We start from the raw sequence: 13,553 nt of genomic DNA, 5'->3' as shown, positions 1-13,553 counted from the left end.
AATAAAGAAATAATGTTTGTTATTCATTTTACACCATGTCATTGAATATAAAATGAAGGGAAAATACTTTACATTTATATTTCCTACCAAACGGAGAACATTGTTATTATACTGTTCTTGTTTCACTTCTCCTCATTTCCAGAGATTTGTCCCTGAAAAACAGGGACAAATTCCTGTACTATATGGGTCACCTCAGAGGCCTAAGGAAGGAACCACTGGAGAAGCAATGGTGTTGCCCACTGGGTCTTGTTCCCTGGGCAGTGACACAGATCGGACACCCCTAGTTATGAGCCCGGCATTATGTAACTGTTTAGCTGAAGCTGAATCACATCCAGTATTCAAGGCCATCTTAATGTGTAGGCACATTGGGCAGCTGCCCAGGGCCCCACAATTCTAGGGGACTACGAGCAGGTGTGGTCACACAATCATAGCAGCAGTGCCAATTCTGGGGCCGGGCCAGCTGTGCAATTGCATAGGGATGCAGGCCCGCGGCCATTGTGTGCACAATGCTGCAGTATTCTATGCAGCCTTTCCAGATGCATAGAATACTGTAAAAACATCCCTCCAAAAATGGGAGGAACATTTAATAGACAGAGCCCAGAGGGAGCAGGAGGAGGCAGAAAATGGTACAGTAGTGAAGGGGATGCGGCGGCAGCGGCTTTGGCAGCGGCTTTGGCAGCGGCAGCAGCAGCAGCGGAGGGAGTAGGCTAGCAGCATGAAACAACCCCTTGACAACGCGCATGTACAGTGCCAATTTTAAAGGGCATTATAACTTTGTGAGACATAGTTCTAGGGGCGGTACTGTGTGGGACATAATAAAGTGCAATGGGCATTACTGTGTGAGTCTTAATATGGTGCATGGGGCATTACTGTGTGGGGCATAATTTGGTGCTAGGTGCATTACTGTGTGGGGCATAATATGATGGTAGGGACATTACTGTTTGAGACATATTATGATGTAAGGTAGTATTTTCCTGCAAGACCATGCCCATTTCAGCAAGGCCACACCCATTTTCTGCTAGATCACAACCTCTTTTAAGGGCACACACATCCGCCCCCTTAACTATGGAGGGGGGTGTTCATTTGTTTATGTTCGCAATGGGAGCCAAATTGGCTAGAAACAGCCCTGCATAGCCGCGAGGCAGAATTCTGTACCTGCTTCCTAGCTGCAGCCAGACAGCGACAGTAGTGGATGGTTGGCGCTATCCACAAATCAGAGTGCAGACAGCTAGTCACTGTATGGAAGCATGTGGAGAGACAGCGCAGGACCGCAGGAGGGGCATGTTATCATTTTTCTTAATTGGTCCTCTGAATGGGTAGTTAGGGGCCCATGTGCATAGCTTTGCCCAGGGCCTACCATGCTGATAAGAAAGCCCTACCAGTCATGTACAGTACTAGGTCTATGAATAGAAATGCTCCTTGCCTAACATTCATCCAATCAGTGTGAGATATAATGATCAGATTAAACACTGGCTTAATACCGCGGGTTGAGTTTACACCTTTCAAAAGGGAAAATTATTTAAAAATAGAGACATTTACAGAAATATTGGGGTATATTTACTAAAATTTGTGTTTTCCCGTTTGAGGTCAAAGTTCAATCACGAATGACATCGAAAGTGTAAAGTTGCAACTTTTTGAATTTATTACGGCTAATTTACTAAGCTGTCGTATTCTGCATTGTCGGATTTACCGATGTCGATGTCATTCGTTTTTTTAGGCAGTGTTTTACGTGAGTGACTTGTAAAACACTGCCGACTTTAATACAATGAATCTCGGCCGGATCTGAGAGATCCGTGCTGGGCTTCATTGTGCACCTTTTAAAAAATTGTAATCAGTGTTAAAATCCCCCCAAAAATTGCGTGGGGTCCCTACTCCTAAGCCAAACCAGCCTCGGGCTCTTTGAGCCGGTCCTGGTTGAAAAAATATGGGAAACACGAATTGTATTTCAGCACGGCAGTGTTTGGCTATTGTTGGCAGTGTTTGTGATTTGCACTTTTTAGTAAATTACCGATTTCTACCAAATTGCAGGCGTATTTGACCGATGGTGTATTGATTCGTGATTTTTTCCTAGGACTTCCAAAATATTACGAATGCCCTCATCACTGCCGAGATTTTTGCTTAGTAAATTCCCGAAATGACACTTTGAAGAAAAAACGTCATCTCGGTCAAAATCGGGACCTTAGTAAATATACCCCATTGTTACAATTCTACAGTATAAAATAAATACAATTTTCTGTATTGTAAAATGTGAATGAATGTCTGCTTTACGTGTTGGAAACACACCTGAATTCGGGATACTACGATAAATAACAATTCCTATTGCCGTGTAATGCTGGAAGGAATTTACCTGTAGGAGACTTCCTGGTGTCAGCTCTTTAGTATCAATTACCAGCTTGGATCCATACCAAAATGCTAGAGCGTAGCACAGGAATATAATGAACCACATGTATCCCTGAAACAAGCCAATAATTGTTCCTTTCCTAATACCCCAGACCTGGGCATCCTCTAAGTTGTTATCATACCTGTAATGATGAATATAGATAGTAACAAATGAGTGCATAGCCCACTGTTTTGGATTTATATTGCATGCAGTGATCACATTTATATACAGGTTGAGTCTCCCTTATCCAAAATGCTTGGGACTAGAGGTATTTTGGATATTGGATTTTTCCGTATTTTGGAATAATTGCATACCTTAATGAGATATCATGGTGATGGGACCCAAGTCTTAGCACAGAATGCATTTATGTTACATATACACCTTATACACACAGCCTGAAGTCATTTTAGCCAATTTTTTTTGTAACTTTGTGCATTGAACAAAGTGTATCTACATTCACACAATTCATTTATGTTTCATATACACACACAGCCTGAAGGTCATTTAATACAATATTTTTAATAACTTTGTGTATTAAACAAAGTTTGTGTACACTGAGCCATCAGAAAACAAAGGTTTCACTATCTCACTCTCACTCCAAAAAGTCCGTATTTCGGAATATTCCGTATTTCGGAATATTTGGATATGGGATACTCAACCTGTAGTGGATACAGGGCCTTATTGAGAGTTCGGCATAGGTAATTAGATCCACCCAGATTCCCAGTTATCTGAAATCTACAACTGAGCAAGGTCTATTCTCATAGGCGTGCGCAGAACATTTTATTAGGGGGTGCACTGTCGGAGGGGTGTGTTTAGCACCACCTACTGGGCATGTCTAGCACCGCCTAATGGCCATGTCTAGTACTGCCTATTGGCACTCAAACCAATATAAATCAGATACCACAAGGGGCGTGGCCACTGCAAACGTGAGCGTGTCAACATGGCACACCACCTGTTTCTCATCACTCTAGGAGCATTCATTTCCATTCCATATGCACCTTACTTACAGTATATGGTGGTTTCTCACAACGGGAACCTCTGAAGAAATGTCCTTCCTGGGCAGATAGCATCTTCTATCAGTAATCACTATTCATGTAGGAAATTACATGGTCCAGAAAATGCTTTTTTGTGTAGGAATATAACCAAGATCATCATAATGTCACAGAGGTTCAACCATACTCATGTCACCTCCTACTCCCTGCGTCTCTCAGCCACACCATCATCTCTTCCCTGTGTCTCTCAGCCACACCCTCACCTCCCAGCCACACCGTCTCCTCCCCTCCCTGCATTGTCTTTTACCCCCACCATCATCCCCTTCCAGCGTTGTCTCTCATCCACATACATCTCCCACCTGCATCTCCCTGTCACTTATCTCTTCCAATCTGCCTTACTTTATGTCTCTCAGTCTCCCTCCTTCTGCACTCTGCATCTCAGCCTGCCCCCTGTGTCTATTAGCCTTCACCTCCCTTCATTTTGTGTCTAGTGCCCCTTACACACATGCCTCCAGTAATGCCAGATACACATATGCTCCCAGTGGTGCCCCTTACTCAATGCCCCCAGTGGTGCCATATACACATATGCCCCCAGTGGTGCCAGATAAACATATGCCCTCATAGTGCCAGATACCCATATGCCCCCAGCATTGCCAGATATACAAATGCCCCCAGCAGTACAAGATACACATATGCCCATAGCAGTGCCAGATAACATATGCCCCCAGTGGTGCCAGATACACATATGCCCCCTGTGGTGCCAGATATATAAGTGCCCACAGCGGTGCCAGATACACATATGCCCCCAGCATTGCCAGATACACATATGCCCCCAGCATTGCCAGATACACATATGCCCCCAGCATTGCTAGATACACATATGCCCCCAGCAGTGCCAGATACACATATGCCCCCAGCGGTGCCAGATACACATATGCCCCCAGTGGTGCCAGATACATATATGCCCCCAGAGGTGCCAGATACACAAATGCCCCCAGAGGTACCAGATACACAAATGCCCACAGAGGTGCCAGATACACAAATGTCCCCAGCAGTACCAGACACATAAATGCCCCCAGCAGTGCCAGATACATATGCTCCCAGCAGTGCCAGATACACATATGCCTCCAGTGCTGCCAGATACACAAATGCCCCAGTGGTGCCAGATACATATGCCTCCAGTGCTGCCAGATACACATATGCCCTCATAGTGCCAGATACACATATGCCCCCAGCATTGCCAGATATACAAATGCCCCCAGTAGTGCAAGATACACATATGCCCATAGCAGTGCCAGATAACATATGCCCCCAGTGGTGCCAGATACACATATGCCCCCAGTGGTGCCAGATATATAAGTGCCCACAGCGGTGCCAGATACACATATGCCCCCAGCATTGCCAGATACACATATGCCCCCAGCGTTGCCAGATACACACATGCCCCCAGCGGTGACAGATACACATATGCCCCCAGCGTTGCCAGATACACATATGCCCCCAGTGGTGCCAGATACATATATGCCCACAGAGGTGCCAGATGCAAAAATGCCCCAGAGGTGCCAGATACACAAATGCCCCCAGAGGTGCCAGACACATAAATGCCCCCAGCAGTGCCAGATACATAAATGCCCCCAGCAGTGCCAGATACATATGCTCCCAGCAGTGCCAGATACATATATGCCTCCAGTGCTGCCAGATACACAAATGCCCTCAGTGGTGCCAGATACATATGCCCCCAGTGATGCCAGATACATATATGCCCCCAGTGCTGCCAGATACACAAATGCCCCCAGCGGTGCTTACCCTCCTCTGCTGCTGCCAATTCCCATCTCTGATGATGAGGGGAGGAGAGCGCAGCGTGCGTCTCTCCTGTGCCTCACCTCAGTCACTGTGTCCGTGGCTGTCAGCCAATCAAAGCTCATGGGCCGGTAACCAATCAAGAGTCGGTCTGCAAGCTCTGATTGGCTGGCAGCCGAGAGACATTTTAAATTACTGCCAGAGACGGGGACACAGTGAGGGGTAGGCGAGATGTGCGCTGTGCTCTCCTTCCTTCAGGGTCAAAGATGGGAATTGGCAGCAGCAGCAGCAGCAGCAGCAGTAGAAGGCGTGTGTGCGGGGGTGACGGACATCAGGGGGTGCCTGTGCGCACCAGGCACCCCCCGTGTGCACACCTATGTCTGTTCTGTGACTGCACATAACGGGCCTTGCAATGATGCCTGTAGTTCTCATGTCCCACTGCCTAATTGACAGGCAGCGGCATTAAGGATTTCTGGAGGGGGCAAAGCGAGGGCTGCGTTCCTAGAAACGGGGCGTGTCACCCCCGTTTTTCTAGGAAGTGAAAGCCAAGGGTAACGCAGACTTCCTGTCCTCGGTGACCCCGCTTCTGTTGGAAAGCTGTACAAGCTGAGGATTACTCAGCTGGCCTTCTGCAGGGAATATCGCAACTGATGGTCGCAATGTTGGATCCTTACTTGCAAAGCCAGTCACAGTGCTGAGATTGTAGTTACATGCATGAGGCGTCTCTTCTACTGACACCACTTTGGAACAACCACTCAATAATACAAGAGGTGCACCTATATTTCCAGCTTTGTATCTCGGACCACATCCTTCATTCATTTAAAGTTTTACGTTATACTTCTAAAATATTGCTCAATTTACTCTTGTTTTTGCCATGAGCATGAAGGGACATCAGAACCTCTTCCATTTTTATTTTATTTATTAACAGTTTTATATATATATAAAAAATAAAACATAATTCCCGAGTGTGCTATATTTGTTGAATGTTTATTCATAGATTCTTCCAAGATGAACCCAATAGGTATAGACTGAAAATTGGAGAATTCTTAAAGATAATGGTTCCTTGGGTCCTGAAACAGATATCCCCTCACAGTGATAAAGGCAGGGCAAAATATGAGGTTGGAATTGTATGTGCAAATGGTCATGCAACAACCTGAATATGTTTTTTTTTAAATAAAGGTTCTTAAATCCCAATATCTTTGATAAAGCTCATCTGTTAATAGGTAATGTACATAAATAGGAGTCGTTGGAAGCACCTGAATATACTAGAAAGCTTTTATATCCAAATAGCTTTAGTAGAACTAGTAAAAATTCATCATAATGGTAAAAACAGGAACTAAAAGAATCTTTGGCAATGAAGGTGCATGGTGTATGGGGCAAAGACGTAGCAGGACACATCTGTATCCCTACCACTAACCCACCCCTCCCACAGCCTAACCCTAGCCTCCCCCTCCCGCATCTTAATGGGGGAGGTTAGAATTAGGCTGCATGGGTGGAAAGTGGTTAGGGTTAGGCTGCGGGAGGGGTGGGTTAGTGGTAGGGATACAGATGTGTCCTGCTATGTCTTTGCCCCATACACCATGCAGCGGGCCTTGTCAGTCGCGCCTTGCCGTGCCGCTGCCTATAACAGAACGTTGTAATGTACTGAGGCGCTGGAAAAGATGGTGACTGTATTACAACTTTCTGTCCACCAAATGTCACTTTGCTTAAACTGCACAGCGCATGCGTCAAATAACCAATGGAGCCTCATTAGCGCCGCTTGCCAATTGGCTGATGGAACCTGTCATTCATTACACTATACACTAATACTGAACAGCGTTTTGTCATGAATACAGAGCTGCAGTTGACTGTGTAATAAAGAATTCAGTCATTTTGTGCGTGCGTCCTTTGTTTACTTACAATACGCTAAACTGCTCTGGACGTTGTATTCAACCCTTTACCGGAACGTCCGTAAACTGTCATTATCCGATGTAAAGAATCCTGCTGTAAAAGTTTAGGGTGTGGTATAGCATATAGACAGTTAAAAGATAGACAGTCATTAGGTAGACACCATATGGTCAACAGTCAAAAGTCAGACAAGGTCAAAAGTCAGACAGTCAAAAGTCAGACAGGGTCATAAGTCAGACACACAAAAAATAATTTGTTGGTTTTTTGTGTGTTTTTAAACATTTTTAACCTAAATTTGGTGAAATTCATCCCCTCGCATGCTCACTATGCTCGTCACGCTTCGTCCTTGGTGTCTCGCTCCGCTTCGCTCGCCACAATTTTACTAAAAGGTAATAGTTTGTGACATGGATAGTAAATGAGCCAAAAGTTGTAAAAAACACAGAAAAAACTAGAAAAACATTTTTTTGTCTGACTTATGACCCTGTCTGACTTTTGACTGTCTGACTTTTAACTGTCTGACATTTGACCCTGTCTGACTTTTGACCCTATCTGACTTTTGACTGTCGACCATATGGTGTCTACCTAATGACTGTCTATCTTTTAACAGTCTATCTATAGAATGGAACCCGTTCAGTATATTATAGCACCTGGTAAGTGGAATTCCTTTATAGCCTTTCTGTACTAGTTTAGCCATCCTACCTTTCAGACTCTTTTTTCTCTCCACCAAAGGCAGCCACAGTACGTATAGAAGAAAGTACTTCATCTGCCACAGATCCAGCTTTGGCATATGCTTTTAGCTCTCTGCCTGTCAGTCTTGCAACAGCCTAAAACATAAGAATTATAGGCAATTATTTCCATGAATGATTAGAGATATACTGTAGCTAGGACCCCCAGTGTTTAATAAACTGTTAATTGAAGAAAGTAAAAAATCAAGTTAAAATATGAAAAGCTTTTTCTCCAACTAAGAACAGCTAACTTCTGCTGCCAGCACTTTGCGGAAAACATTTCTTTTTCCAGGTTTCTTATAGTCCATTGCCTAACATAGTGGAGGCAGCCATTTTGTGTCTGCATATGACAGTGCAATCATGAAATGCGTTAGTTGTTCAATATTGTACTAAAAGTGTGAGTGATGATCCTATGTATAGCAGCATACTTTTTAATGGGATGTAGTTATGTAACCGGCGGTCAGGAGACATTCCCCCCCCCCCCACCCCCCTCTCGGCAGTCTGCGTCCGGGATCCCAGCGACGGGATGCTGACCACCGGATTTCCCCCCCCCCCTCTCGGCAGTCTGCGTCCGGGATCCCAGCGACGGGATGCTGACCACCGGATTTCTGGCCACTGGTACACCATACCCAACACCTTTTAATGGTGGCGAGAACATTCTTTATACAAAATCTGTAATTTTTACGCTTGTGCTAATCAATTCAAGACCACTCTTGCTTTGAGGACATTATTGGACTTTGTAGCAACCTGTATTTAGAGATTAATATCAGCTCCCAACACACGGTGGTTACATGATAGTATTTTCTGATATTCTTTGTACTGGATTGTGCTGTTATACAAATTACACTTCATAGCTCAATTGTTGATACATTTAAAGAAGTATAATCATTAATAAATTTATTTGTGTATTGTGACAGACAGAGAAGTTTGTCCCAGCCCCTTGTGATAGAAAATAGCACTTTCTGTGGGAGTCTGCTGACTCATGTTAAAGACAGGGTTAATTCCTTACATATCCCTGCACACACAGCACAACTACACAGGTGGACCATATGGGTGTGACTGATTAGCAAGTGAGTGCTTGAGGAGGGGGTATATGTTCTTGTCTTGTGTTAGGGGCAGGATGAACGATGCTGGACTTAGTGACCAGCCACTGGCTAGGTGACCAGTGCATAACTAGAAGCAGGGTCAAGGCACACTTAACACTTTTATGAGTGTGATTGCTGGGAACAACAATAATGCTGTATGTGCCATCCTGACAAACCTGTATAAAATGCAGCAAGCTGATTCAGCAAGAAGTGTGTGGACATTCAATTTTTATTGTGTGTTCCACAGTATATACATTTTTTGAAATACAGAATTTAATTAATTTTTTTTTTACTGATTACACAGTCACGGGCTATATACAGTTGTGCTCATAAGATTACATACCCTAGCAGAATTTTTGATTTTCTGGCCATTTGTCAGAGAATATGAATGATAACTCACAAACTTTTCTTTCACTCATGGTTAGTGGTTGGGTGAAGCCATTTATTGTCAAACAACTGTGTTTACTCTTTTTAAATCATAATGACAACAGAAATTACCCAAATGACCCTGATCAAAAGTTTACATACCCTGGAGATTTTGGCCTGATAACATGCACACAAGTTGACACAAACGGGGTTGAATGGCTACTAAAGGTAACCATCTCCACCTGTAATCTGTTTGCTTGTAATCAGTGTGTGTGTATAAAAGGTCAGTGAGTTTCTGGACTCCTGAAAGACTCTTGCATCTTTCATCCAGTGCTGCACTGATGTGTCTGGATTCTGAGTCATGGGGAAAGCAAAAGAATTGTCAAAGGATCTGCGGGAAAAGGTAATTGAACTGTATAAAACAGGAAAGGGATATAAAAAGATATCCAAGCAATTGAGAATGCCAATCAGCAGTGTTCAAACTCTAATTAAGAAGTGGAAAATGAGGGATTCTGTGGAAACCAAATCACGGTCAGGTAGACCAACAAAAATTTCAGCCACAACTGCCAGGAAAATTGTTCGGGATGCAAAGAAAAATCCACAAATAACTTCAGCTGAAATACAGGACTCTCTGAAAAAAAGTGGTGTGGTTGTTTCAAGATGCACAATAAGGAGGCATTTGAAGAAAAATGGGCTGCGTGGTCAAGTCGCCAGAAGAAAGCCATTACTATGCATATGCCACAAAGCAGCCCGCTTACAATACTCCAAACAGCACAGAGACAAGCCTCAAAACTTCTGGAACAAAGTCATTTGGAGTGATGATACCAAAATTGAACTTTTTGGCCACAACCATAAACGTTACATTTGGAGAGGAGTCAACAAGGCCTATGATGAAAGGTACACCATTCCTACTGTGAAACACGGAGGTGGATCGCTGATATTTTGGGGATGTGTGAGCTACAAAGGCTCTGGAAACTTGGTCAAAATTGATGGCAAGATGAATGCAGCATGTTATCAGAAAATACTGGAGGAAAATTTGCACTCATCAGCCCGGAAGCTGCGCATGGGACGTACTTGGACGTTCCAACAGGACAATGATCCAAAACACAAGGCCAAGTCGACCTGTCATTGGCTACAGCAGAATAAAGTGAAGGTTCTGGAGTGGCCATCTTAGTCTCCTGACCTCAATATCATTGAGCCACTCTGGGGAGATCTCAAACGTGCAGTTCATGCAAGACAGCCCAAGAATTTACAGGAACTGGAGGATTTTTGCCAAGAAGAATGGGCAGCTTTACCATCTGAGAAAATAAAGAGCCTCATCCACAACTACCACAAAAGACTTCAAGCTGCCATTGATGTTAAAGGGGGCAATACACGGTATGAAGAACTGGGGTATGTAAACTTTTGATCAGGGTCATTTGGGTAGTTTCTGTTGTCATTATGATTTAAAAAGAGTAAACACAGTTGTTTGACAATAAATGGCTTCACCCAACCACTAACCATGAGTGAAAGAAAGGTTTGTGAGTTATCATTCATATTCTCTGACAAATGGCCAGAAAATCACAAAATCTGCTAGGGTATGTAGACTTATGAGCACAACTGTAGCTATTTAGATCTGTTAGTAGTCTGACTGCAGCACTGTATTGTGTGTATTTTGTGAGTCTGAATCATATTCTTGCCCCCCAACTAGGCTCTGCACCTGACAAAAATAGTTATTGGGTGGAACTTCCCACTAACTAAATGATCACTTAAACATGAGCTATGTCCAGAGGTGCTAAGATAAAGGGAGAATTCAGTTATGGGCATATGTCTTTGCATTTCCCGAATCAGCACGGCAACAGCCGCACTTTATGGCCGCCCGATCTCACACAACACTGCTCGCACCAGCAGTTTTGTGTGAACTCGAAATTTGGCTGGGCAGGCAAAGGTGTGCGAGACATGGTGTCATTTCTGGCGTTTAAATGCCAATTTGCACCCTTTGCCTACAACTGAATTCCCCCCAAAGTGGAAATGCAGGTATAAAATACCCTAGACCTGGGCCTGTCCGGTACCTGTGCTGTGGAGGAGGTGTAGCGAAGCTCCAAGATAGCCTGCCCACGTCCCCTTCAGTGGTGATGCAGCATATAGAGAGGGTCCCAGCATACCCGCACATACTTGGTCATGCCCTAGTTCTGAGCACCAACAGATTGCCAGTGGTTCTGGATATGTCATTAGTAGTATGCTCATTAGATAATTCTGAATTAACAGGCAGTCTAATTTAACCAAATATAGTGAATAGGTTATAGTGGCAAAATAGACCATTTGAACCTAGTTTACAACCTTCTCATTTTAGCTTCACAGCATCTGGAGAACCAGGTTGAGTTTGATCCAGAAAATAAGAATTTACTTACCGATAATTCTATTTCTCGTAGTCCGTAGTGGATGCTGGGAACTCCGTAAGGACCATGGGGAATAGCGGCTCCGCAGGAGACTGGGCACAAAAGTAAAGCTTTAGGACTACCTGGTGTGCACTGGCTCCTCCCCCTATGACCCTCCTCCAAGCCTCAGTTAGGATACTGTGCCCGGACGAGCGTACACTATAAGGAAGGATTTTGAAACCCGGGTAAGACTCATACCAGCCACACCAATCACACCGTACAACCTATGATCTGAACCCAGTTAACAGCATGATAACAGAGGAGCCTCTGAAAAGATGGCTCACAACAATAATAACCCGATTTTTGTAACAATAACTATGTACAAGTATTGCAGACAATCCGCACTTGGGATGGGCGCCCAGCATCCACTACGGACTACGAGAAATAGAATTATCGGTAAGTAAATTCTTATTTTCTCTGACGTCCTAGTGGATGTGGGAACTCCGTAAGGACCATGGGGATTATACCAAAGCTCCCAAACGGGCGGGAGAGTGCGGATGACTCTGCAGCACCGAATGAGAGAACTCCAGGTCCTCCTCAGCCAGGGTATCAAATTTGTAGAATTTAGCAAACGTGTTTGCCCCTGACCAAGTAGCTGCTCGGCAAAGTTGTAACGCCGAGACTCCTCGGGCAGCCGCCCAAGATGAGCCCACCTTCCTTGTGGAATGGGCTTTTACAGATTTTCGCTGTGGCAGGCCTGCCACAGAATGTGCAAGCTGAATTGTACTACAAATCCAACGAGCAATAGTCTGCTTAGAAGCAGGAGCACCCAGCTTGTTGGGTGCATACAGGATAAACAGCGAGTCAGATTTCCTGACTCCAGCCGTCCTGGAAACATATATTTTCAAGGCCCTGACTACGTCCAACAACTTGGAGTCCTCCAAGTCACTAGTAGCCGCAGGTACCACAATAGGTTGGTTCAGATGAAACACTGAGACCACCTTAGGGAGAAAATGAGGACGAGTCCTCAATTCCGCCCTGTCTGAATGGAAGATCAGATAAGGGCTTTTACAGGATAAAGCCCGCCAATTCTGACACGTGCCTGGCCGAGGCCAGGGCCAACAACATGACCACTTTCCATGTGAGATATTTTAACTCCACAGATTCAAGTGGTTCAAACCAATGTGACTTTAGGAACCCCAAAACTACATTGAGATCCCAAGGTGCCACTGGAGGCACAAAAGGAGGCTGTATATGCAGTACCCCTTTTACAGACGTCTGAACTTCAGGTAGTGAAGCTAGTTCTTTCTGGAAGAAAATTGACAGGGCCGAAATTTGAACCTTAATGGACCCCAATTTTAGGCCCATAGACACTCCTGTTTACAGGAAATGCAGGAATCGACCTAGTTGAAATTCCTCCATCGGGGCCTTACTGGCCTCGCACCACGCAACATATTTTCGCCAAATGCGGTGATAATGCTTTGCGGTTACATCCTTCCTGGCTTGACCAGGGTAGGGATGACTTCATCCGGAATGCCTTTTTCCTTCAGGATCCGGCGTTCAACCGCCCTGCCGTCAAACGCAGCCGCGGTAAGTCTTGGAATAGACAGGGTCCTTGCTGGAGCAGGTCCCTTCTTAGAGGTAGAGGCCACGGGTCCTCCGTGAGCATCTCTTGAAGTTCCGGGTACCAAGTCCTTCTTGGCCAATCCGGAGCCACGAGTATAGTTCTTACTCCCCTCCGTCTTATAATTCTCAGTACTTTTGGTATGAGAGGAAGAGGAGGGAACACATACACTGACTGGTACACCCACGGTGTTACCAGAGCGTCCACAGCTATTGCCTGAGGGTCCCTTGACCTGGCGCAATACCTGTCCAATTTTTTGTTTAGGCGGGACGCCATCATGTCCACCTTTGGTTTTTCCCAATGGTTTACAATCATGTGGAAGACTTCTGGGTGAAGT

General features: G+C 44.7%; 1 protein-coding gene across 1 annotated transcript in view; it reads right to left on the bottom strand.

Moving 5' to 3' along the window:
* Nucleotides 1-13,553, bottom strand: part of LOC134944741 (bile salt export pump-like) — a 197,076-nt gene that overhangs the window by 159,453 nt on the left and 24,070 nt on the right. Inside the window, exons 9-10 of the mRNA XM_063933573.1 lie at nucleotides 7,759-7,883; nucleotides 2,348-2,522 (exon numbers count right to left, since the gene is read on the bottom strand). Of these exons, the coding sequence (XP_063789643.1) occupies nucleotides 2,348-2,522; nucleotides 7,759-7,883 (300 nt within the window). The remainder of the gene's footprint in view (nucleotides 1-2,347; nucleotides 2,523-7,758; nucleotides 7,884-13,553) is intronic.

The sequence above is a fragment of the Pseudophryne corroboree genome, chromosome 7 (genome assembly GCF_028390025.1).
Source record: "Pseudophryne corroboree isolate aPseCor3 chromosome 7, aPseCor3.hap2, whole genome shotgun sequence".
Taxonomy (NCBI): domain Eukaryota; kingdom Metazoa; phylum Chordata; class Amphibia; order Anura; family Myobatrachidae; genus Pseudophryne; species Pseudophryne corroboree.
Note: the sequence above shows the minus strand (reverse complement) of the source record. Positions and strands in the feature narration are given on the sequence as shown.